This window comes from Trachurus japonicus, chromosome 21, assembly GCF_045865225.1.
Source record: "Trachurus japonicus isolate A0001 chromosome 21, Traja_1.0".
NCBI classification, from domain to species: Eukaryota; Metazoa; Chordata; class Actinopteri; order Carangiformes; family Carangidae; genus Trachurus; species Trachurus japonicus.
The window spans coordinates 30,183,485-30,206,412 of NC_140927.1; the positions used below are offsets into that span (position 1 = coordinate 30,183,485).

Genomic DNA, 22,928 nt, shown 5'->3' on the forward strand with positions numbered 1-22,928 from the left:
CAATCAAGTGGATTTATAGGACCAGCGGGGTGTATACAAACTGCACACTAACCCTGCAACTCAAACAACAGACAAAGTGTTGGGCTCCTCAGGTCCCGATTAGACCTCGATGCCGACGCAGCAGTTATCGACTGCACTCCCCGCTGAATTAGCCGACTGGACCGCAGCCTAAAGCCAAAAGCCTAAAGCCTAAAGCAGCTGTGGGCAGAAGGCAGGAGAAAGGAGGGATTGAGCTCCAAGAGAAAGATAGAGAGAGAGAGAGAGAAGAGACAGAGAAATCTCCCACCAAGAGGATTCAGGCACAAACACATGGCTATTTAATTGGACACATGAAGGACAAAACACAAGCAGGCGAGAGTCGAGATGCAAAACTGGAGGGGAAAAGCAATTTGCATTTCTTTCAAATCAATGACTTGGGAGAAAATGCTAAGTCACTGCGACAGAGGATGATGCCAAAGCTGTAACTTACCGTCAGGAGCTCTTTCTGGAAGGACTTCCTCTCTTTGCTCTCTGTGTTGTTGCAGTCCTCCTTCAGCTTCTCCAGCACCGACGCCACCCTCTCGGGCTCGCTGTCCAGCTCCGCGCGGCAGAAATGCGTCAAGGGCAGGTTGACGTATCCGAGGGCGTCGGCGAACGCTCGCCAGTTGCCGATGTTCTCCATCAGTATAGTTCTTACGGAGGCGTAGATGTACGTGAGGAACTTACAGGGCTTCAGTATCTGCTCCAAGAACAGTGAGGTGGTGAGGTCGGGCCCGCTGAAGTAAATGGGCTTCACTTTTCCGACCACCAGAACGTTCTTGGCGTGGACGAGTCCCATCCTCCCCTGGTAGTATCCAATGTACCACTCCTTTGTCCACAACTGGCCCTTCAGCTTGATTTTCTCCTCGCTCAACAGAGCCACAAAGTCTCCTTTTTTGTACTCGAGCAAGTACTGGTTTTTATGTTGTCGGATGACGGTTTTGATTAACTTTCCAAACTTCAGGTTGTTAATCCTCCGGTCCTGGAAAACAGGGTACTTGGTGCTGATGGCGAGAGGCGACAAGACTATCTTGCCGACTTCCTTCTTCTTCAGGAAGCGCCGCTGCACCGATGTCTTTGGACCTGCTTTAGGGGGAGGCGTTGGCGTCTGGACACAGAACTGAGCCAGAATACAATCTTGGTCGTCTTTGACCTGGATTCTTAGGGTGAAGTCGGAAACGTCGTCGGCATTGCGCGAGGCAATGATGTAGACGAGTCTGCTGACTTTGCCTAGTTTAACCTGGAAGCCCCGCACCACTCTGGCCTGCTCGCTGGACTTTACCTCGTAGTTGGCCATGTTGGAGTAAACCCCAACACGGAGGTCCTGCGGTCTGGATAGGACAAACTGGTGTTTGCCCCAGAGCTGCAGCGCCACCGGCGGCACGGCCTGCGCCTGCTTCCCAACCTCGCTCACCAAAAGTGTCTTTGGCGCACAATCGTGGCCGAACATCGCCACGACTGTCTTGAAGGACGGGTGAATGTGTTTGGGACCGTACACTCCTAGAGTGATCTTTTTGACCACATGCTCCCAGACGGTGGAGTCTGGAGCTATGGACTGCGACTGAGCCACGACGCACACGTACATGCACGGTTCGAGGTTATCCAAGCACACCTGCACCGTGTCCCCGTACATGTAGGCCTGAGGAATGGGCGTGTAAGGTCCCTCTTTGCAGTCGCTCCTGACACACAGGACCTCGGTGGTCTTCCTGCTCTCCATTTTCACCACCACAGAGACTTTCATCTCCAGGGTAACAGTTGTTTTGGTCTCCATGTTGCTGAGTTTGATCTCCACCACGGGGCTGACGGTGGTGCAGCGATCGTTGTTCAGCTCCAGCGGCGGGTCCAGCAGGGCCTTGATGGAGATCTGTTGGGTGTCCCCGGCGGCCACGTGACCCTCGGGTATGTGGATGCTGATGTTGGTGTCCGGGAGCTGGACGGCGCCTCCCGAGCTGTCCAGCCGACAGACGATGTTGGTCTCCACCGGTTGCGTTTGACCCCACCCCGGGTTCTGACCCAGCGAGTCCAAGTCGTGGCAGGACCGGGCCAGCTTGCGATGGTTGAGCCACGCCGTCCGGAAGTCCTCCCTGCTCTGGAACTGCTCCGGCGCCGGCGCTTTCAGGCCTCCGAAGAAACCGCCGGAGGCCTGAGGGGCGTCGGACTGAGCCTGCAGGATGGACAGCTCGGACAGACTGTAGGACCGTTTGCTTCTAAAAAACGGGTTGTCCCTGCGCAACGTTTGTCCCGTGCTTACCGTGGGACTGAGAGGGTTCAAGTTAAAAACGCCACTGCCGAAACCGTTGATGTCGGCAGTGCTGCTGGTGGAGTTGGGCACTGATGGAGCGAGTGTGTCGAACAGAAGGAGGTCAACGGACTTCTCATTACTGTTCTGATCAAGTGGGCTCTGAGGACCCCCGTTTAGGAAAGGGTTTGTAGAGGTATGGGTTGCTGCAAAAGGGTTTCCATTCTGGAAGGTGGTTGGTTTCAAAATCACTCCCGCCCACTCCCCTAAAAGGTCCATTTCTTTGGCTGCCTCCTCGTTACCGTCTCCCACAGTGTCGATCATCCCGCTGTCGCTGAAGGACGAGTCTCTGAAGTTTATGGGCTCCACGTAAGCGGCGGGGATGTAGCCCATCTCCGTGTTGTTGTGGGCGTACCACCACTCTGCTCCTGACGAGTCCAGGACGTAGAGGCGGTCCCCTTTGGAGAACTTCAGCGTGGTGAAGCTGGAGGGGCAGTAGTCCTTTATGGCAACGACTTCCCTGGCAGCGCCAAAGGAGGCGGTTGCGTCCAGGCGTAAGGCACTGGGAGAAGGCACTGGGAAACAAGAGGAATGATATCAGAGGTGGTGAATTTAAAGGGATAGTTCAACATTTTGGCAAATTGGCCCATTGCCATAATCGCTATAGTCATAGCAGTAGGTTTGTTACCTTTATTTGTCGGTGCAAGGTATTTTTAGAACGGCGGAGCAGAGCCGCGAGCTGCTCAGAGCTACGCTACGGAGGCTCATGGGATTTCTTGGTTTCCCTCATCAAACTCATCAAATACACAATCCAGCAACTCCAAAACGCTCTGGTGGACAAGTTGTGACCTGCACATTCACCACGCTATGAGATAAGCTCTCTGTATTTACCTCTAAAACAACTCTGTCTGGTAACGTTGTGTTATTATTTCACAGCGTGGTGAATGTGCAGGTCACAACTTGTCCACCAGAATGTTTTGGAGTTGTTGGATTGTGTGTTTGATGAGTTTGATGAGGGAAACCAAGAAATCCCATGAGCCTCCGTAGTGTAGCTCTAAGCAGCTCACGGCTCTGCTCCGCCGTTCTAAAAATAGCTTGCACCGACAATTAAAGGTAACGAACCTACTGCTAAGACTATAGGGATTATGGTAATGGGCCAATTTGCCAAAATGTTGAACTATCCCTTTAACAGACTGTGACTTTCTGATTCTGTTACATGAATCTCTCAGGCTTTAGCAGCTGACCTTTGACATCTGTGAGACTGGCTTCTGACACTCCTTCGCTGAGATCGATGAGCGTCCCCTCAGACTTGCAGCGGGGGAGGGAAGCGTTGTTGTTGGTGGTGGCTCTGATTCGATGGGCGGCCATGTTTGGACCCGTCACTCTGCACCACTGTGTGTTCAGGCTACTCTAATGGGTTTGTTCCAACTAGTGGCCAAGTCGGACGTCAACAGCCTCCCATGATCTCTGAAAGACACAAGAAACAGAGGATTGTATTCAACCAGAATTAACTGTACACCTTTATTGGAAGTATGGTCACAACTTCCTGACAAAAGTGTCTCTATCCTTCATAAACATTTGATTTCAATTGTGCCACATTGGTGTTTGAATTATTGAGTTATGGCCAAAAGCAGTCAATCGATGATATTGCCAAACAAATTCCCCCAAAGTGGTCTCAAGACATCATATTCAAGAAGTCAAGACTATGTTTAAGGTCACTATGACCTTGGCCTTTGACTGGCAAAATCGAATCAATCTTCCCTTCAGTCCAAATGAATGCATTTGTCAAGGGTCCTCCTAAAGAAGAGAAGGACTAACAGCTGGGAAACCCGCAAACACAACACCTTTGGCATCATAAAACAAAACCAAAGCAAAAATAGGCTGTGCTATTTTGGGACTCTTTCTTTCTTTCTTTCTTTCTTTCTTTCTTTCTTTCTTTCTTTCTTTCTTTCTTTCTCTCTTTCTTTCTCTCTTTCTTTCTTTCTTTCTTTCTTTCTTTCCTCCGATATTAATTATTTAAGCTGTACATCTTTTTATGTGAAACATCAGTTGCTCATCGTCCTTTAACTGTGATTTTCAACCCACTTTTAATCCAGAGTGTTTTTCAGTTTGTTGCTTATAGACTTTTAATGTGCTACAAATCAACATAAACTAAGCAGTAAACTGCAGTGTGGAGTGGATGTGCATAAATATGTGTGTGTGATTAAAGTCCTTCTAAAATAACTTTGATCCTCCAGCCCCCTCTCAGGAGTTTTTAGCTCTTCATGCACAGACCAACAGGAGCGAACCAGTGCAAATAGAATAACAAAATAATTTCACGCAGAGTTTCGGCTGCTTTGCCCCTAATTGCAGATGTTTGATTACTGTTGATTAATGGGTATCACATTATTTATTCATGTCAATTTATCCGTTACATGATACCTGATTTCTGGGATCGTTAACAAACTGATAAACTGGGTGGAAAATTAATATTTAAAAGATAGATCTGCACTGTGTTCCATTATTTACAAAGTGTGCAACCATTTTAAAAGCCTCACATAGAACTGACTCAAAGTGCCACTTCTGATCGAGTGATTCGTCATCACATTGTCTTCACTTTGGACCAACTCTTTGGACAGAGAGGCTGCACTCAACCCTCAACTACTTCCTCCTGATTAAAACAGCTGCAAAACAAAAACATAATTCATTATCAGCAGCACGTCTTCCTGTTAAATGACAAGGCTTCGGATATATAACTGTGAATCACTGTCAATGAAAAGAACAGTACTTTCTGACTTTGGCTCCAAGCTCAATGGTTCCTGCAGAAGACGTTGACCTTTAAAGGTCCCGTATAGTATGAATGGATAATAATAATAAAGCAGCTCTAGGTTCTATATTAAAACTGTGAAAGTATCAAAGCTGTGAAAGTATCAAAGTCCACAGAGAAATGCACACAGCCTGTATTCAGAAACTGAGCCTTAAAACCAGCCGTCAGGACTTCCTGTCACTTTGTGATGTCACAACAAAGCAGGCACCAACAAGACAGCAACAAAAGAAGATAGATAGATAGTAGGGCTGGGACGATATGCTTTTCTCCCTATTTGATTCTTCTACGATTTTTTGGACACATTTGCACAACATTTATCTGCACACAAATACTGTAGGAGTCTATAAATGAACATACTCCATACTTAAACCATTTTCAAAACCTGTACTCTCTGTATGTAAAAAAGGCTAACAAATGCACATTGCACAATATTTAAAAAAAAAAAAAAATTCAAAATTTTTTTTTAATCGATTTTTGAAAAAAAAAAATGATTTAAAAATCGCCAAAAAAGATATTGCGATATTTATGTGAATCGATTTTTTCTCCCACCCCTAATAGATAGATAGATAGATAGATAGATAGATAGATAGATAGATAGATAGATAGATAGATAGATAGATAGATAGATAGATAGATAGATAGATAGATAGATAGATAGATAGATAGATAGATAACCCTCTTTCAAAATTCTGTTTTCGGACAATGGTACAAACAAACAAACTGTGTTCGACTGTTTTCTGGCGATTAAAAGAAGAAAGACAAAGACAAAAGGAGAAGACACAATAAACGGGTGAAGAGCAAACAGCAGATGTGGGTCAGTGGAGCACACGTTGGTTGGAGAGACACCACCAGGCTTTTTAGTTGGATCCATAATTCATAGCGGTGTCAGCTCGGGGACGAGTCGCTGCTCAGGAAAGGGAAGAGGCTGATAGTTTACTACAGCCGGAGACGTCCAGCTGGAGCTGATCTGATCCGAGCAGCCCTGCCTGCCAACACCGGCCCAACAACTGCTCCCACTCAATTAACAACAATTTATACCTTTATTTTATTCTATAATAACACACTGATGCTGATGGAGAGGAGAGAGCTTCAGTTCCCAGTTTGTCTGACTGCACAGTGCTGCGCTGAGCTGAGGCCTTTATCTCTCTGCAGAGACCTTTTTGCAGGTGTCACTGATAACAGACACACAATGGCTGCGTTGTAATCCAGCGTCCCAGTGCGGCCGCGTGCACGCTGCCAGGACCCTGAAACTGGAGCAGCCAAATGGAAATGGAAATCCAGCCGCCACTGGTTTTTATTATTTACACCTGCGCTTTGGTCTTCGGTGAAAAAGAGGCTTTTTGTGTTGTGATCGTGTGATTTGTATCATGTTATTATGTGTTCTCTGTTATGAAAGTATTTCTCTGTGGTGGTGTTGATGTTGATGTTGCTGATGTTGTCATGGAGTTTCTCTGGGGATGCTGATGTTGCATAATAAACGTCTCTTCCAGACGCCGAGGCTCTCTCCCTCTTGTGTCTTTTGTAAACACCATTTGGAAGCAATTTCTCGCCCTGCTTTCTGAGTGTGAAAGGTCCCAAAAGTCTTGACTCTCCTCAGGCTGCTGACGCTCTCTACTCCTTTAACCTTAGAGATATTATTTGTTTGCATAATAATCCAAATGATCTTGAATATTTGCTTCGCTTAATTACTGTAAATGCAACAGAAATTTGCCAAATTAATTCCCTAACTCTCAGTTCATTAAACAACAAGAAGAGAAATAATAGGCTTTTGGAAAATTACATGTATTTAAAGCAGAAGTAAGTGATATATTTGTGTTAATATAAGTCTTAAATAGTTATATCGTCCGACAGCAATCACTTACATAGAGTGTTTGGTCTGAAACACGGGTCTGTCTTCGATCTGGTACATAGACTGTACAAAAAGACGTAGGCTACTGGTACGATTTCACGGGTCGGAGTGGCCGTTATAGTGACTTTCACCGGTAAAACAGGTCGGAAAAACACGAGTGGGTTGCCTGAAACGCTACAAAGTCGTAAGTTGTGACTTGAAGCTGTAATTTATGATTTCAAAAGCCTACCTGGAACGCAGCATTAGCGAAAACGACCGGATCACTCACTTCTGCTTTAATGTATTATGTGAATATTTACCTGTTGTACTTATGTTCAGGTTTATGTGCTGTTATCTCACAGAGTTATTGTATATTTCCTATAGTGTAAGAAAGAAATGTGTTTGTACAGGCGTTCATGTTCCCCTGAAGATGAATCATCCTCAGAATAAACTAAAATGGTGAAAAAAAAACCTATCTTTGCTATCAGAGCTAAATATTAAACATAATCAGGCTATTAGCATGAACAACACTATACCACACTATAGCATTGTGAACTTCAGCATTCAGCTGAAAACACTTTTGTGCAAGAGCTGTTAGTGTGGATATTTATGTTCTGTCAGCACTATTGAGTTATCATAGTGTTTAGAAATCATTCATATAATAACATGATATTATTTTAACAATATCAACGTCTGTTCTTTAAATAAATGTCTTTTTGTGACACACACATGTTTGTTCCGACATCTAAAAGCAGAACAAAGTGATGCTGCAGTCACAACACAGACAACACTCTTGTTCCTCTTCATACACATAAAATATCCAAACACACACACACAGACAGACTGAGCACTGACGCTGCTGCTGCTGCTGCTGCTACATTAGTTTCCATCTGCAAGAACAAGAAGTGGCCACATAACAACTTCCCACTGTCTTCTTCTGTTGGCGTCCAGGACTTTAGAGGAATTACTCCATTACACCGTTGGAGCCGTTAGCAGCTCATTGACCGAGGCCCGAGTTATCATTTTGCAGAGTCGGCAACTTTACAGCATTGAACACACTCCATAAAGCTCAGAGCGGAGCAGCGGCCCGTGCATGTGTCCTGTCTGAGCCTTATAACGGCGGATGACACACGACCACGGGACTGACTGATATGAACTCGTGATAAATGTGTTTTCACTTATACATGTTGGCTGAAACATGATCAGTGTCTAATAACAGTGGAGACACGTTATTATCAGCAGCAGCAGCAGATCTGCTCCACTCGGTGGGTGTGTTCCTGCTGTTCAGAGCGTGAGAGGAAGTCTCCGGGCTCTCTGTGGTTTACCACCGCCGCTAAATGATTTCCCGGGCATCAAAAAACTGACATCAGCCATCAATGAGTCATCAATCATCCATCACTCAGGGCAAACAAAACAAGTGTTGATCCATAATAAGATATATTTGTGGTTTCGGGAACCAAAAACCATCTCAGTGTATAGTTTTCCATCTCCTCTCTTTCCCAGCCAATCAGAAGAGAGGAGGAGGCTCTGATCCTCTCTTCTGGTTGGCTGACTGTTTTCTGAGTGATCCAATAAAAAAACAGAGCAGATTTCAGAATAAAACACTCAGAGAAACCAAATCCTGCAAAGTTGTTGGATGGTGGATCCAGGTAGTGAGGGGGTGGGGCTTTGTTGTGACATCACAAAGTGACAGGAAGTCCTGACGGCTGGTTTTAAGGCTCAGTTTCTGAATACAGGCTGTGTGCATTTCTCTGTGGGCTGAGGCTTTGATACTTTCACAGTATTAATATAGAACCTAGAGCTGCTTTATAATCACACTAGACATGGACATCTACCTTTATACTGTATGGAGCTTTAACACAAACATCTACCTTTATACCGTATGGAGCTTTAACACAAACATCTACCTTTATACCGTATGGAGCTTTAACACAAACATCTACCTTTACTGTATACTGCATGGAGCTTTAATACAAACATCTACCTTTATACTGTATGGAGCTTTAATACAAACATCTACCTTTATACTGTATGGAGCTTTAACACAAACATCTACCTTTATACTGTATGGAGCTTTAATACAAACATCTACCTTTATACTGTATGGAGCTTTAACACAAACACCTACCTTTATACTGATGGAGCTTTAACACAAACATCTACCTTTATACTGATGGAGCTTTAACACAAACATCTACCTTTATACTGTATGGAGCTTTAACACAAACATCTACCTGAACCTCTCTCCTGTCTCCTGATTGGCTAATTTCCCCCAGGGAGGTGGAGGAAACCAAACATGGAGCTGAAAGAGGTGAAACACTGGACACAAACATCAATGAACCATCATGTTGCTGTGTAAACGAACTGTTTGTTAACAAATTAACTGAGTCCACTTAAAAAGTGAAAGTGAACAATCCACTCTGACTGATGCTGTTATGGTATTTACTCTCCATGGAGACAGGTTGTTCTCCAGATTAGGGTTAGCTGAAGAAACAAAAGACGTGGGTTGCTGTCCACCTCTGGAGACAGATGTTGCTGAGTGAAGGAATCAAACGAATCTGACATTAGCGATGTATCGGCAGCAGATACAAACAGACAAAAAGCTCCTTTAAATTGAAATGAGCGGTTCAGAGGACGACATGTTTGTGTGTCAACACGAAGCCCCCTCAGGACAAACACTGGAGGCAGATGTGACCTTTACTGCTGTGTGTTGTTCAAACACGCCGACAGTGTTGACGCGGCTCTGGATGTAAATTCAACACCCTCCATATTAACCAACCAGGCCTCTGTTTATGGCTCTTATTTCATTTTCATCTATTCCATTCATTTGAATCCTCAAACATCTCCTGTCGTGGATGTTAAAGGTCCAGTGTGTAAAATGAGGGGGAAACAGTGACATCTAGCATCCGATTCTATTATTTAGGCTATCTATTAAATAATTATATTGTTTATTTATGAATGTGAAACTCTTGAAATGTGCTCTCTGGTTGGCTGGATTTTTCATTCTGTGCAAAAATTATACACTCATAGACCGAATCGCCTTGTTGTTTACATTCTACTTCCGGGTAGAAAACCAGCACGTAATTTGAATGAGATCAATAGTAGCAAACAAGAATTTAGCTATATATATCATATTTTTCACGCCCTATCACCGTTTAGACAAATCTGAAATGATTGAAGAAACATTACTATTTCTGTGTGTGTGTTTGTGTTGCTATGTGTTGTATTTATTCAGTTTGGGGGGAATCACAATGTCTAGAAAGCATCAGTGGCTGCAGCTGACAAGGACAGCTAACGGCGGTAGCTAAGCTAACGGCGGTAGCTAAGCTAACATCAGGACGTCAGCTGTTAAAACCCTCCTGTTGTCGGACACGACATGAAACTACTCCAGTTAGCTCAGTCATGTTGTAACTCAGATATCCGCTGGAGATTTTTTTTTTTTATGGACGGTTTATTGAGTCACTGAGTTAGTTAAACAGGTAGCTAACCGTTAGCCCGGCTAATCTATGATAACTATGACTAATTACAAAAATGTGCACACATAAATATGTTTGTCCAATCATTGGTTTTATAGATTTTACAAGCATCAGATTAGTCTAAACGGCGATATAGTGACATGAAAAATTAGATATAGCGAAACTCACGTCCTATTGTTCGAATACTGGTTTTCTACCCGGAAGTAGTTGTAAACAACAAGGCGATTCGTCCTATAAAAGAAGATTTATAGGGCTATGAAAACCAAACACATTTTATTTTATAGAGATTAAACACTTATACATTGGTATTCAGATTTTGCCAATAAACCTTGACAAATATTAGCCTACACACTGGACCTTTAACGCACAAGCTGTGTTAATTTCACATCAACCCGCCCTGCCCCGGCCTGGACTAAAAGTTCAGCGTAAATAGTTTGATTGGTCCGAATCCAGCTGTGTCTTCATGTAGCCTATCAGCAACTTTGATCTAAAAATATTAGTATGACATCCAATAACCCCACGCTCCTCAGACCCTGAAGGCAGCTCTGTCATTGCTAATTCCATCCCGATGCGAGGGCGCTCTGCAGCCTCGACAGCACCGTGTCTGGATCTCATCTCTTCAAAGCAGGGGAGGGAGGAGGAGGAGGAGGAGGAGGGGGAGGTGAGGTGAGGTCAGACGTAAACTCTGGGTGGTCTACAGCAGCAGCAGCAGCAGCAGCAGCAGCTATCTCCCCCTCCAGCCTCTGCTCTGACCACCCTGTGCTGCTTTAAAGGGATAGTTCACCCAAAAATAGAAATTTCACTCATTATCTACTCACCCTCATGTCGACTAAGGGCTGGGAGAAGTTTCAGAGTCCTCCGTGGCTTCTCTGAGTTACAGGGGGTCTCGGCGTAAAAAATTAAATAAGTTTATATGTCAAGCTTGTTTTCTAGCGGAAGCTTCTCAATGCTCCTCTTCCCAGTTCGTCAAATTTGGTCCAACCAGGGTCTGTCCTCTTCCCAGTTCGTCCAAATTTGACGAACCGGGCAGAGGAGCATCGAGAAGCTTCCGCTACAAACAAGCTTGAAATATAGACTTATTTAATTTTTTCCGGGACAATTTCGCATTTCGGGGCTTCAATACAAGACGGACATTACATACGAGCAGCATGGAGGTATTTGGATGTTTTTTGGTGTGTCTTTTTGTGACGAAGACAGTTGGTATCCATTGGCAACCATTATATGGACAAATACTGCTGCGCGGACCCCCCCGTAACTCTGAGAAGGGACGAAGGACTCACAGCTCTTAGTCGACATGAGGCTGAGTAGATAATGAGTGAAATTTGAATTTTGGGTGAACTATCCCTTTAACACCCACCACCAGCAGCAGAAACAATGGAGGGCGGGTGGGGATGTAAATCTGAGGGAAGGACAACAACGATACGACATGCAAATCTCCACACGCTGCCTGGTAATAAGGCGCTGGGAGAGGCCGTAATGAGGCCGAGCCGAGCCGGTCTGCTGCAGGCGGCTGAGCCTTCCTTCCCTCTGGAGCTCTCTAATAACACTTCTGCAGAGTTTAACCGTTGGCTCCGACTTCTGTAATGTGTGGAATTAACATTTAACGATATTTCATGTGTCTCTCTGATGTGGGGTTCTTCCCCTCCGCAAACTCCAACAACAACATCGCATCAAGCTCGTACTTCTAGCGCTGTTGATGTTGCTGCAGCAGCATCGAGTCTTTGAGGATTAAAGGAGGAGAAGAAATAAAGAAATAAAATAAAAAAAACATTTGGTTTTTTCCTGTTGTGTTAGATTTCCTGTGCAGACGCTTCGGTTAAGGCTCTCTGAGGTCACAGGCCTCGTTTAACCTCCAGGCTGCATGGAGATGTGTGTGTGTGTTTATGTGTGTATGTGTTGGTGTGTTTCTGTATTCAAGGAGCTGAAGCTCAGTGTGCGGTGGTGAAGTAAAACTCCCTCCTCCTCCTCCTCCTCCAACACCACCACCAGGATGTGAAGACGTTAATGAGGCTGCAGTGACGTCTCAGTCTTTATCTGAGCTGATCTGGGCTCAGGAGGAAGGAGTTTCATCCTCGTCCTGACGACACAGAAGGACGTGGTGAGGAGAACCGAGGCTGAAACTCTGAGAAAGTGACAGTTTTCTCTACAGAAACATTAAGAAAAAAACTGAAGATGTTGTAGCTACGAGGGACTGAACTTATTATAGAGCTCATGTCTCATGCCGGTGTGTTTGTAAAACAGAAACTCTATATTCACGTTGTGTTCAGGGGTTCATTAACATTTGTGTCAGACTCTGTAAGACACTGGGGAAAAAAACCCTGCACTTTAACAGAATGATACAAACATAGACAGATATCGACATGTATCTGTATGTCTGTAATATATTGATTATCACAGAATCACTGTATTAAAAAATGATTTAGATCTGCATTTTAAAGGGATAGTTCCACATTTTGGCAATTTGGCCCATTGCCATAATCCCTATAGTCATAGCAGTAGGTTCGTTACCTTTAATTGTCGGTGCAAGCTATTTTTAGAACGGCGGAGCAGAGCCGCGAGCTGCTCAGAGCTACGCTACAGAAGCTCATGGGATTTCTTGGTTTCCCTCATCAAACTCATCAAATACACAATCCAACAACTCCAAAACGCTCTGGTGGACAAGTTGTGACCTGCACATTCACCACGCTATGAGATAATAACACAACGTTACCAGACAGAGTTGTTTTAGAGGTGAATTTATGCAAAACCACTGATGCGCGTTGCCTTCAGGGACAGTTTTTCAGCAAGCAGTCTCCGAATTTACCTCTAAAACATGCATGTAAGACATCTGTATGTCTGAAATATATTGATTATCACATAATCACTGTATTATGATATTATCAGTATCTATAGGGCCATGTATCATAGCACAAGGTTCCCCGTCATTTTCTCCTCTAATAATAACAAAGAGAAGATGAAGACACAACACAGATGCAGCACACACACACACACACACACACTATTATTGTTATTAATAGTCAATATTTTCATTTATTATGTTTTATGTTAATATAAGTTTATAATCTTTTCTTCTATGTAAAGTGAAAACTACAACAACAGACACACAGTGTTCATGATCATCATTAAAAACCATCAGAAACAAATAAAGGAGCCCCGTCTCATTAGAGTCAGTTGCCCTGAAAACACACACGTGTGCCGCACATGTTCAACAGTCGCAGTTCGTGTGTCATCACCAGTGTGTGCGTCTTTACTCTTTGTGTGCATTTCAAGGAGGATTGTGTAAATAACAGTAGGAGACATGTTAACACAGGGGGATTATGTTTTCCACTGGATTTACTGTTTGAGACTGAGGGGGAAAAATCTCCACCTCTGAAAAGCAGTAAACAGAGCGTAGGAGAGATTTACAGGCACGAGTCAGACTGCAGAGGCTCAGATACAACCACACAACCTGGAGATCACAAACCAACACCGAGCCACGAAGGATGGCCTCAAAAACGCCTTGTGTTTCTTTTGCAAACACACTTCTTTTTGTAATGATCCTTTAACTTAACAGTTAAAAAATTAACAATCAATAACTTGTGTATCAGTGCAGCTCTGCAGTAACTCTGAATCAATGTAAATCAGTAGTCAATTCAAATGTGTTTGAGTTTGAATGTTTTGAGTCGACTCTGGACGCAGTCGGGTAGTGTGTAGGTTACTGGTTACCCAACTGCAAATACGTGTCGCCAACAGCCAATGGAAAAGAGGAGGTGAGATACAGGAAATAGCCCCAGAAGCCAACAACTCCATCCCATACGTGATTTCTTTATGGATTCCTCACAGCAGATATCTGTGCAAACAACAGCCATGTCTCAATCCAGCAGCTGCATCCATTGGGGATGTATTTGAAGGCTCATTACATCACAGCATCGAAGGCTCCTAAAAATCCGGCTTTCCTATCCCTCGTGGCCTCCCGTATTCCAAGATTCTTTGCACGCCCCTTAATATTAACCACCTCGAACGCAATAAGGAAACACTCCGAAGGCTAGACCAGACCATCCCATTTACCAACGGTTGACGTAGCTGTCGGAGGAGCCTCTGAAGCTGCAGCCTTGTCCGTGGACCTTGTTGGCCGCGTCTTTCGAAGGATGGTTCTTCCGCTTACAAAAAGTTAGCAGGTTGGTTAGCCGCTGTACTTTGTTGGCAGGCAGGAGGCGGACTGACCAAGTTAATATTTTTTTTTCACGAGAGTTTGGTGCGTTCAGTCAGTTTGACGAACCGTGTGGTCTGTGATCCCTCACCTGGCGCAGTCATTATATGGGAACTATGCGAGTCCGGTGGCTTTTCTGCTGTTTTGCTGACGCTCCTCTCGTCCATGTGCATTTGTTTACAAAGAAGCCGGCGAAAAATCAATACATGGAGCGGTGGATAACGTTACGTAACATATACGATGTTACGACGTGTGTATCTGTGTAGTTTTAACCGTCATAAACAACAGACTGCCGGTTACGGAGTGTGTTTGTGTCACGGTGTGCAGAGACGAGAGCTGGGACACCGAGTAACTACACTGATGTTGCAAGGTTGGTTTTCAGCATAGACTGTAATAAATATGGATGTAGCATCCGTGACGTCACCCATTGGTTTTGGGGAGTCGTTTTTGTGACTCAAATATGGTGGCCTGAACAGCGCCATGTTGGATTGGCCGGCCGAGAACCCGCCCACTGGCCTCAAAGCAGCCTGTCTCCGGAATCTGTCACTCAACGTTTCCGCGCCCTTATTGGCCAGAATTTTAACCTAATAACAGTAAAACAGTAGAGTTTAAAAAAAAAATCCACCCCCCTCAGAGTGTGTGTGGGGGTAGAAACTATCGATTGAGACAAAAAAATGTGATGACACCAGGCTTTTAACATGTTTATTGAGGATGTAAAGTCGGCGATTTTAACATGGAGGTCTATGGAGAATGCTGCTTTCTGACACCAGCCCCCAGAGGAATTCGAGGGGATTGCAGTTTTTTGAACGCGGAAGTGAGCTTCACTTCTCAGACCGACAACTGCCCCCTTGGTTTTCAGCCATGAGACGGCAGGTGAAGGCAGAACGACTCTGTTGTCACTCGTAACAAGTCACAAGTCATGTAGTTAAAGCAGAAGTAAGCGATCCGGTTGTTTTGGCTAACTTCTTGTCAGCCGATGGAGTTAGCAGCCCCCGCCCTTGTCATGGATCTATTGGTCCTCGTTCCTACGTCACCACATTCACGCGCATCCCTTGGCTGCACACACAGCCCTTCATGCCGTTCTCTCTCCTCATTGGATAAAACTTGTAGGATACAAGGAAGTATACAAGGAAAGTTTTCTCCTCGGCTTACAGCAGAGCAGAGTGACTGACAGACCCGTGTTTCAGACCAAACACTCTATATAAGTGATTGCTGTCGGAAGATATAACTATTTAAGACTTATATTAACACAAATATTCCGCTTACTTCTGCTTTAACTATCACAACTACTTCGGAGTTTTTTAATCAAGGTAAAAATGTAGCATAGAGACGGGAGAAAACCTGCTTAGTTCCTCTTTAAATGTGTGGTCATAAACAATTTGCTGAGGCCGATCGGTTGGTGTGTAGGCTACTCCAAGTCTTTTCTAAGGTTTTGACGATCTGCTCTGTTTCCTGACCTATCAGCTGATCGGTGACGCTCTGTGTTTCCCTTTAGAACATGTAGCAAAAAACCTATTTGGCACTCGGCTGCTGCTCCGGCTCCTCCACAGGAAGTGCGGCGCTGAATGAGAGGAGTGGTGTGGATGATGGCTTCATAGAGGAGGACTTCCTCCCTCCTCCGAGGGAACGGCTCAGTGCTTGTATATATTTTCACAGGCGGGCCGCTCTCCCACGGTCGCTGCTGTCAGCTCAAGTGTGGAAATGGGGCTTACGGTGGCTGGGCAGGGTCAACGCCCCCTCGGCCCCGGGCAGGAAGTGAGAGCAGAGGGTGGAGAAGCACGGACGTGATTATAATTTTTTATATTCATGGCTGTGGTTTGTGTTGTGGAGAGTCCTATCAGTCGGAGGAGGCAGTGAACACAACACAGCCTCCTCCTCCTCCTCCTCCAGACAGCAGCCCCGAGGCGACTCTGAGCTCCAGCAGCACTGACTCTGGATCAGTGTCGTTAAACCGAGTCTGCAGAGAAGGGCAGCAAAACAAAAGATACGACCAAATCATCCGAGAGCGCGACGACGACGACGATGAGTTTACTGGACGATCTGCAGCCCGTTAAATGTTCTGTGCAAACAACTTTACTGCCTCTTCTTCTCCTTCCAGCCATAAAGAAAGACGACTGTGACGCGCTCGCCGCATCTCGACCGTAAACGCATCAAACAGGAGCAGCAACAATTAGTCATGTTTCCACCAGATGGTCGACATCTTCACTTCCAGATGATATAAAACCAAGAATTAAGTCTCTCTGCATCTCTATAAACTCAGCGAGCTGCGGAGAGACGAGCTGCTCCGTCAAACACACACAAAAACAAACTGCTCAAGATGGGGTTTTTTTTTTTTAGTTTTAAAACGCACGTCTCTGCAACTTCACAAACTTCAGGATCTCGGCTAGAATTTAAAATAATGATCAGTAGCTTTGAGGCAAACTGCTGCATAAACAACTGCAGTGAATCTGAATCTGCTGATTAACAAACAACTTTAACTGTAGCTACATGTCCAAGTCCAAGAGTGAGAAAATTAAGCCGATTCATGTTTTGGAGACACGTTAAACTGCATTTCTGCTATTAAATAAACTAAATTAACAAAACTAAAAACTGATCAATCAACAGATTTTCATCTCTTTCTGATAATCATTTCATAATTCAATGGGATAATCTATTGTTTAACTTATCCAAGTCGACTCTTATTCTTTAGTTTTTGTCCATTGGTTGAATTAAACCAGCATTTGAAGGCATCATCTCGGACTGTGAGGAACTTTTAATTGGACTGTACCTCAAATACATTTTCCAATCATTAAAAGATAATGAAAAGAACTCCATAAATGTGATATTAGCATTTACATGACATTTTCCAGTGAAATAAATTATCACCATGATTCTGCAGAGGGCTCTTAATTTGAAACAACAGAGAGGATAGAAGTCGACACAGGTGGCGACACCTCGCTGAGACCAAAGAGAGAGAATTTCACCAAATTTGACTGGCTGATTAGATCTTTTAATTAGTTAAAGGGATAGTTCACCAAAAATTGAAATTTCACTCATTACTCACCCTCATGTGGACTAAGGGCTGGGAGAAGTTTCAGAGTCCTCCGTGGCTTCTCTGAGTTACAGGGGGTCTCGGCGTAGCAGTGCATGTCCATATAACAGTTGCAAATGGATACCAACTGTCTTCGTAACAAAAAGACACACCAAAAAACATCCAAATACCTCCATGCTGCTCGAATGTAATGTCCGTCTTGTATTGAAGCCCCGAAATGCGAAATTGGATGTTTTTTGGTGTGTCTTTTTGTTACGAAGACAGTTGGTATCCATTTGCAACCGTTATATGGACATGCACTGCTACGCCGAGACCCCCTGTAACTCAGAGAAGCCACGGAGGACTCTGAAATAGGGATGGAGTGATTTTCGATCGGATCGTCTATCGGCGATCGAAGGGACGATCGTGATTTTTTTTTCAAATGGTGATCTTTAAGGCGATCTTTAATTAATTTACTGGCATAAGATGTTAAAGAAATAATCTCTAGAACCTGCGCTACTTGAAAAATATTTCGTGGAGCAACATGTCTGCATACAGAGCCCTTGGATCTGTGCAACAGAGGAGTGAATATTAAACTCTTAATTACACACCCTGTTGCATCTTTTTTTTCCCTTCTCACTTTTTTTCGGAGGTGCATGCCGCGGACGCAGGCTGTGCGGGGTGGGGCGGGTCATTAAAAAAACTGATGATGAAGTCCAGAGTGTGTTATCAGGGGTGCGCTGATGTTGATGGGAAAGCCGGCGGAGGTGTGAGAGAACCGGGTGAGACGGCGGCTGGGAGCATCAGCAGAGCGGGGCTGGTTTCACTGAGAGCAGAGAGCAGAGCGGGGAGAGAGAGAGGCGGCGGCTGCGGCGGCTGCTGCACTCGCTGCACTGTGACTCTCCCACTCCTCACGAGCTCCACACTGACAAGCTACTGGCAACACAGCGTCTCTGTCTGCCCTTTCAAAATAAAAAGCCGCTGTCTGACGTTTAATAGCAGCGGGGATGGTTGTGAAAATAGATGCGGTGGTGCGGGGCGGGTCAAAATACTTCGGGACTCGCGGGTAGGAAAAAAATCCCGACCCGCGCGTCATGCATGCGCGCTTGTCTGTGTGTGTGGACGACAATAACGGAGAGTGAGCGCTATGCGGAGGTGAATGAACGGAATATAGCAAGTTTTTTTTTTTTTTTAAGATGACGTATTGCCCCCCCCCCCCCCCCCCCGCGATTGGATCGCCTGTCGGCGATCGACAGTGTCCACGATCGAATGATCTGAATATAGGGCCGATTTCCCATCCCTACTCTGAAACTTCTCCCAGCCCTTAGTCGACATGAGGGTGAGTAGATAATGAATGATGAATGATAATGAAAATTTCAATTTTGGGTGAACTATCCCTTTAATATTGATTCACTTCATCAACACTGTACTGTGGCCATCAAAATACACCCATGAAATCACAGCACTGTCAGTGCGATGTTCAGATTTATAGATGAATGTGCCTCCAGCTCACAACTATGAACCTTTATCAGAAAACACAATAACTCAGGTTCGGTTGTTGTCCTCCTGCTCTAACAGGACAGTATATCCTCTAGAGACACAACATTAATGAGGCCTGAGAACATAAAACTGTTCACTGTGCAAGGTCAAAGACACAACCACGTTCACCCCGCTGCAATAAAAGCATCCCGGCGATGACCACGAGTCCGTATTATCAGCTGCTGCGAGCGGCCGAGTCCCTGCTGCTCTGAGTTAAAGGACGAGTGCTCCTGAGCAGGAAGTGGCTGAGGAGGAAATGCCTTTGTGATGAGAGGCAGCCAGATCTGTGCTGACTCTCCCTGCTGCCACATTTCCTTCAAAGCATTGTTCTCGTCTGCTGGAGGATGTTTAAGACTCAACAGCAACAAGAAAAAGAAAAAAAAACAACTAAAACCTAAAGCTCCATGGTTTCTCCTTCTTCGTTTTGTGTTTTATTTTTAAGGACTGAACCATGAGAAGATCTAAAAACCATCTCAGTGTAGTTTTTCTCTCTGGAGCTCTAGTAACAACCGGTCGGTGTCAGCCAATCAGAAGAAAGGAGGTTCTGGACCTCTTTTCTGATTGGCTGACTGTTTGATTTAATAAAAAAAAAAATAGAGCATATTTCAGAATATAACACTCAGAGAAACCAAATCCTGCAAACCCTTCAGTAACTCCAGCAGCAAACTTTCTCAAATTTGGCACAAACATTGACCTGGACTGGATCAAGGATGAACTGATTAGATTTTAGAGGTCAAAGGTCAAAGGTCAAGGCTGGTGTGACCTCCCAAACCACAAACACTCTGGATAAACAAACCTGAACCCAGCGTGAGAGGTGGGGAGGTGATTCTAGTATCAACAAGACTTGAGTTCGTTAAAGGGATAGTTCAACATTGCCATTGCCATAATCCCTATAGTCATAGCAGTAGGTTTGTTACCTTTAATTGTCGGTGCAAGCTATTTTTAGAATGGTGGAACAGAGTCGTGAGCTGCTCAGAGCTACGCTACGGAGGCTCATGGGATTTCTTGGTTTCCCTCATCAAACTCATCAAATACACAATCCAACATCTCCACAACGCTCTGGTGGACAAGTTGTGACCTGCACATTCACCACACTATGAGATAATAACACAACGTTACCAGACAGAGTTGTTTTAGAGGGAAATTCATGCAAAACTCAGCTCACGGCTCTGCTCCGCCGCTCTAAAGAAACCGACAGAAAAAGGTAACAAACCTACTGTTATGACTATAGGGATTATGGCAATGGGCCAATTTGCCAAAATGTTGAACTATCCCTTTAAGTCTAAATCCAACAGAAACAGCAGAGAGTTGATGATTTCCAGCTTTAATTAACGAGCTGCGCTGAACATATTCATTTGGACACGTGTGACGTTTTCATGTGAGTGTGTGTTTGTTTACAGAACTCCTCTTTAAATAGCACTTTACATAATAGTTTAATATCAGGTTGTCATGTGATTCTGTTTCAGATCCTGACATGAAAACAAAGCCGGCTTTCATTATGTGTGTGTGTGTGTGTTTTTTGTTTTTTGTCTCACCACATGTGGAGTTAACAACACTTAAACTGATCCCAGGCCTTGTTTCACATTCAGTCGGCCCTCAGATAGAGAGAGAAGCCCAGGTGCTGCGCTCTCAGGCCGACACGCAGGAAGGCAAACACTCTCACGCTGAGTCAACACGGCTGAGTGTCCGTGAACAAAAGGCCCAGTATGTGATGTGGCGACCCGGAGCGAGGGGGGCACGCACGAGGTGCACAGTGACGGTCCGAGACTCACGCTTCATCATCACAACCACATACTATCATTACCCAGATAAAATGAATACATAAAGGCGCTTGGTGGAGATATGGAGAAACAAAAGCTATTTGCATTCAGTGGCTATAATTATAATCAACAAAGCCAGTGTGTTAATATTTGTCTTCATTTAATTTACATCCACGTCCAATTGCACACATTTGTTTACACACCGTCTTACTTCCTGATACAAACAAAACAAAGACACAAAGGAAAAAAAGACAACTAGAGGTCGAGGAGAGTTACACCTGACTTTCAATTAGATATGTGTGTTAAAGGGATAGTTCAATATTTAGTTAGATCCTCCTCTCACCATAATCCCTATAGTCGTGGCAGTAGGTTCATTACCTTTAATTACCGGTGCATGTTGTTTTGAGATCAGCGGGGCAGAGCCGTGAGCTGCTCAGAGCTACGCTACGGAGGCTAATGGGATTTCTTGGTTTCCCTCATCAAACTCATCAAATACACAATCCAACAACTCCAAAACGCTCTGGTGGACAAGTTGTGACCTGCACATTCACCACGCTATGAGATAATCATGTAACATTACCAGACAGAGTTGTGAGTGATTTCAAAAGCACAAGTAGTTTCGAGTATTTGCTTCATGTGTCACAATGTTGCATGATTATCTCATAGCGTGGTGAATGTGCAGGTCACAACTTGTCCACCAGAGCGTTTTGGAGTTGTTGGATTGTGTATTTTAGCAGCTCACGTCTCTGCCCCATGGATCTCAAAACAACATGCACTGATAATTAAAGGTAATGAACCTACTGCTATGACTATAGGGATTATGGTGAGAGGAGAATTTGCCAAAACTGTTGAACGATCCCTTTAAATTGTGTTCTAATTAGCACATAAAGACTTGAGCTGTGGCCAAAAACATGATTAGTAACACTGTGACCTTTGACCTATGATGATCAGATACTAATCAGTTCATCTTGAGTCCATATGAATTGATCTGAATCAGCTGCAGTAGATTCTCCCACCTGTGTTTTTACAGCAGGTGAACAACTGACTTCACAAAGAGTCCAAACCATAAATATCCTCAGTTTCCGCTGCAGACATATTTCCATTCATCAGGAACTTTGTGTTTTCTCTTCTTTCACACACACACATCACATCACACTCTCTCCCCCTCTCTCTCTCTTTCTACATGTTTTAGCTTGTGCTGCTGCAGCCGCCACATTAACACGACACCGCTCGGCTCAGACATGTGATCATATGGAAATGTTATGGCCACTGTTAACCTGATAATCTGTCCAGCTGTCATCAGAGCTGCAGGCAGGCAGCAGTGGGAACCTGCAGCTACAGCTTATAGAGAAAAGGCAGGAAAATCCTCACTCAAGCTCGAACCAGCAAAAACAAAACAAAAAACATTAAAAAAAAGGTACATAAATACAGAAGAGAAATGGTGTCACCTTCTTTACACAAAGGTATTTTCACATGAAAGGCACAAAATAAAAAAGAAAAACCCTCAGCTAACCCTGTGTGAGGATCACATCGCAGCCACAGAACATGTTCATTATTTCAGAGTGTGCATGGGAGCTGAGGGGGTTCAGCGGGGACTCAGAGTCCCGATCGCCGCGGGTCACAGCCGGGAAACCACAAACATGCCGACACGGAGCGTTTTCTGTTGACGCTGGTTTGCTGCTTTGCTGACCAGAGGCCATGACAAACAGTCAGGCTGCAAATCAAACATGTGTGTGTGTGTGTGTGTGTATTGACACATGTTGACTGTTTGGTTGATGCTACAGTTGGGTTTTGTGTTTCTCCTCCTCGGTCGGAGCTCGGCTGCAGCAGCTGCAGCCATCATTCATCCCTCTACTTCACAATATAAACATACCAAGGTGGAATGGGCTGCAGGGATAAAGTGAGGAGGAATGCGAGGAATGTGTCGAGCTCCAAATGAAATCATGCATTATTCAGACGAAGGAGGAACGAGAGAGAGGAGGAAAAAAAAAACCCAAAATGTGGAACTTATCATTCTTCTGAAGACAAAGAGAAGGTTAGAGATCACGTTCGACTGTCACTCA

General features: G+C 44.5%; 1 protein-coding gene across 2 annotated transcripts in view; it reads right to left on the reverse strand.

Annotated features, from left to right (window-relative positions):
- Positions 1-22,928, reverse strand: part of LOC146965542 (SH3 domain-binding protein 4) — a 50,175-nt gene that overhangs the window by 16,698 nt on the left and 10,549 nt on the right. Inside the window, exons 2-3 of one of the 2 annotated variants that reach the window (XM_085764779.1) lie at positions 3,502-3,724; positions 470-2,832 (exon numbers count right to left, since the gene is read on the reverse strand). In XM_085764779.1, coding sequence (XP_085620905.1) covers positions 470-2,832; positions 3,502-3,625 — 2,487 coding nt within the window. In that variant the 5' untranslated portion in view covers positions 3,626-3,724. Of the gene's footprint in view, positions 1-469; positions 2,833-3,501; positions 3,751-22,928 lie in introns of both variants that reach the window. The other variant, XM_085764780.1, reaches the window with a different exon arrangement.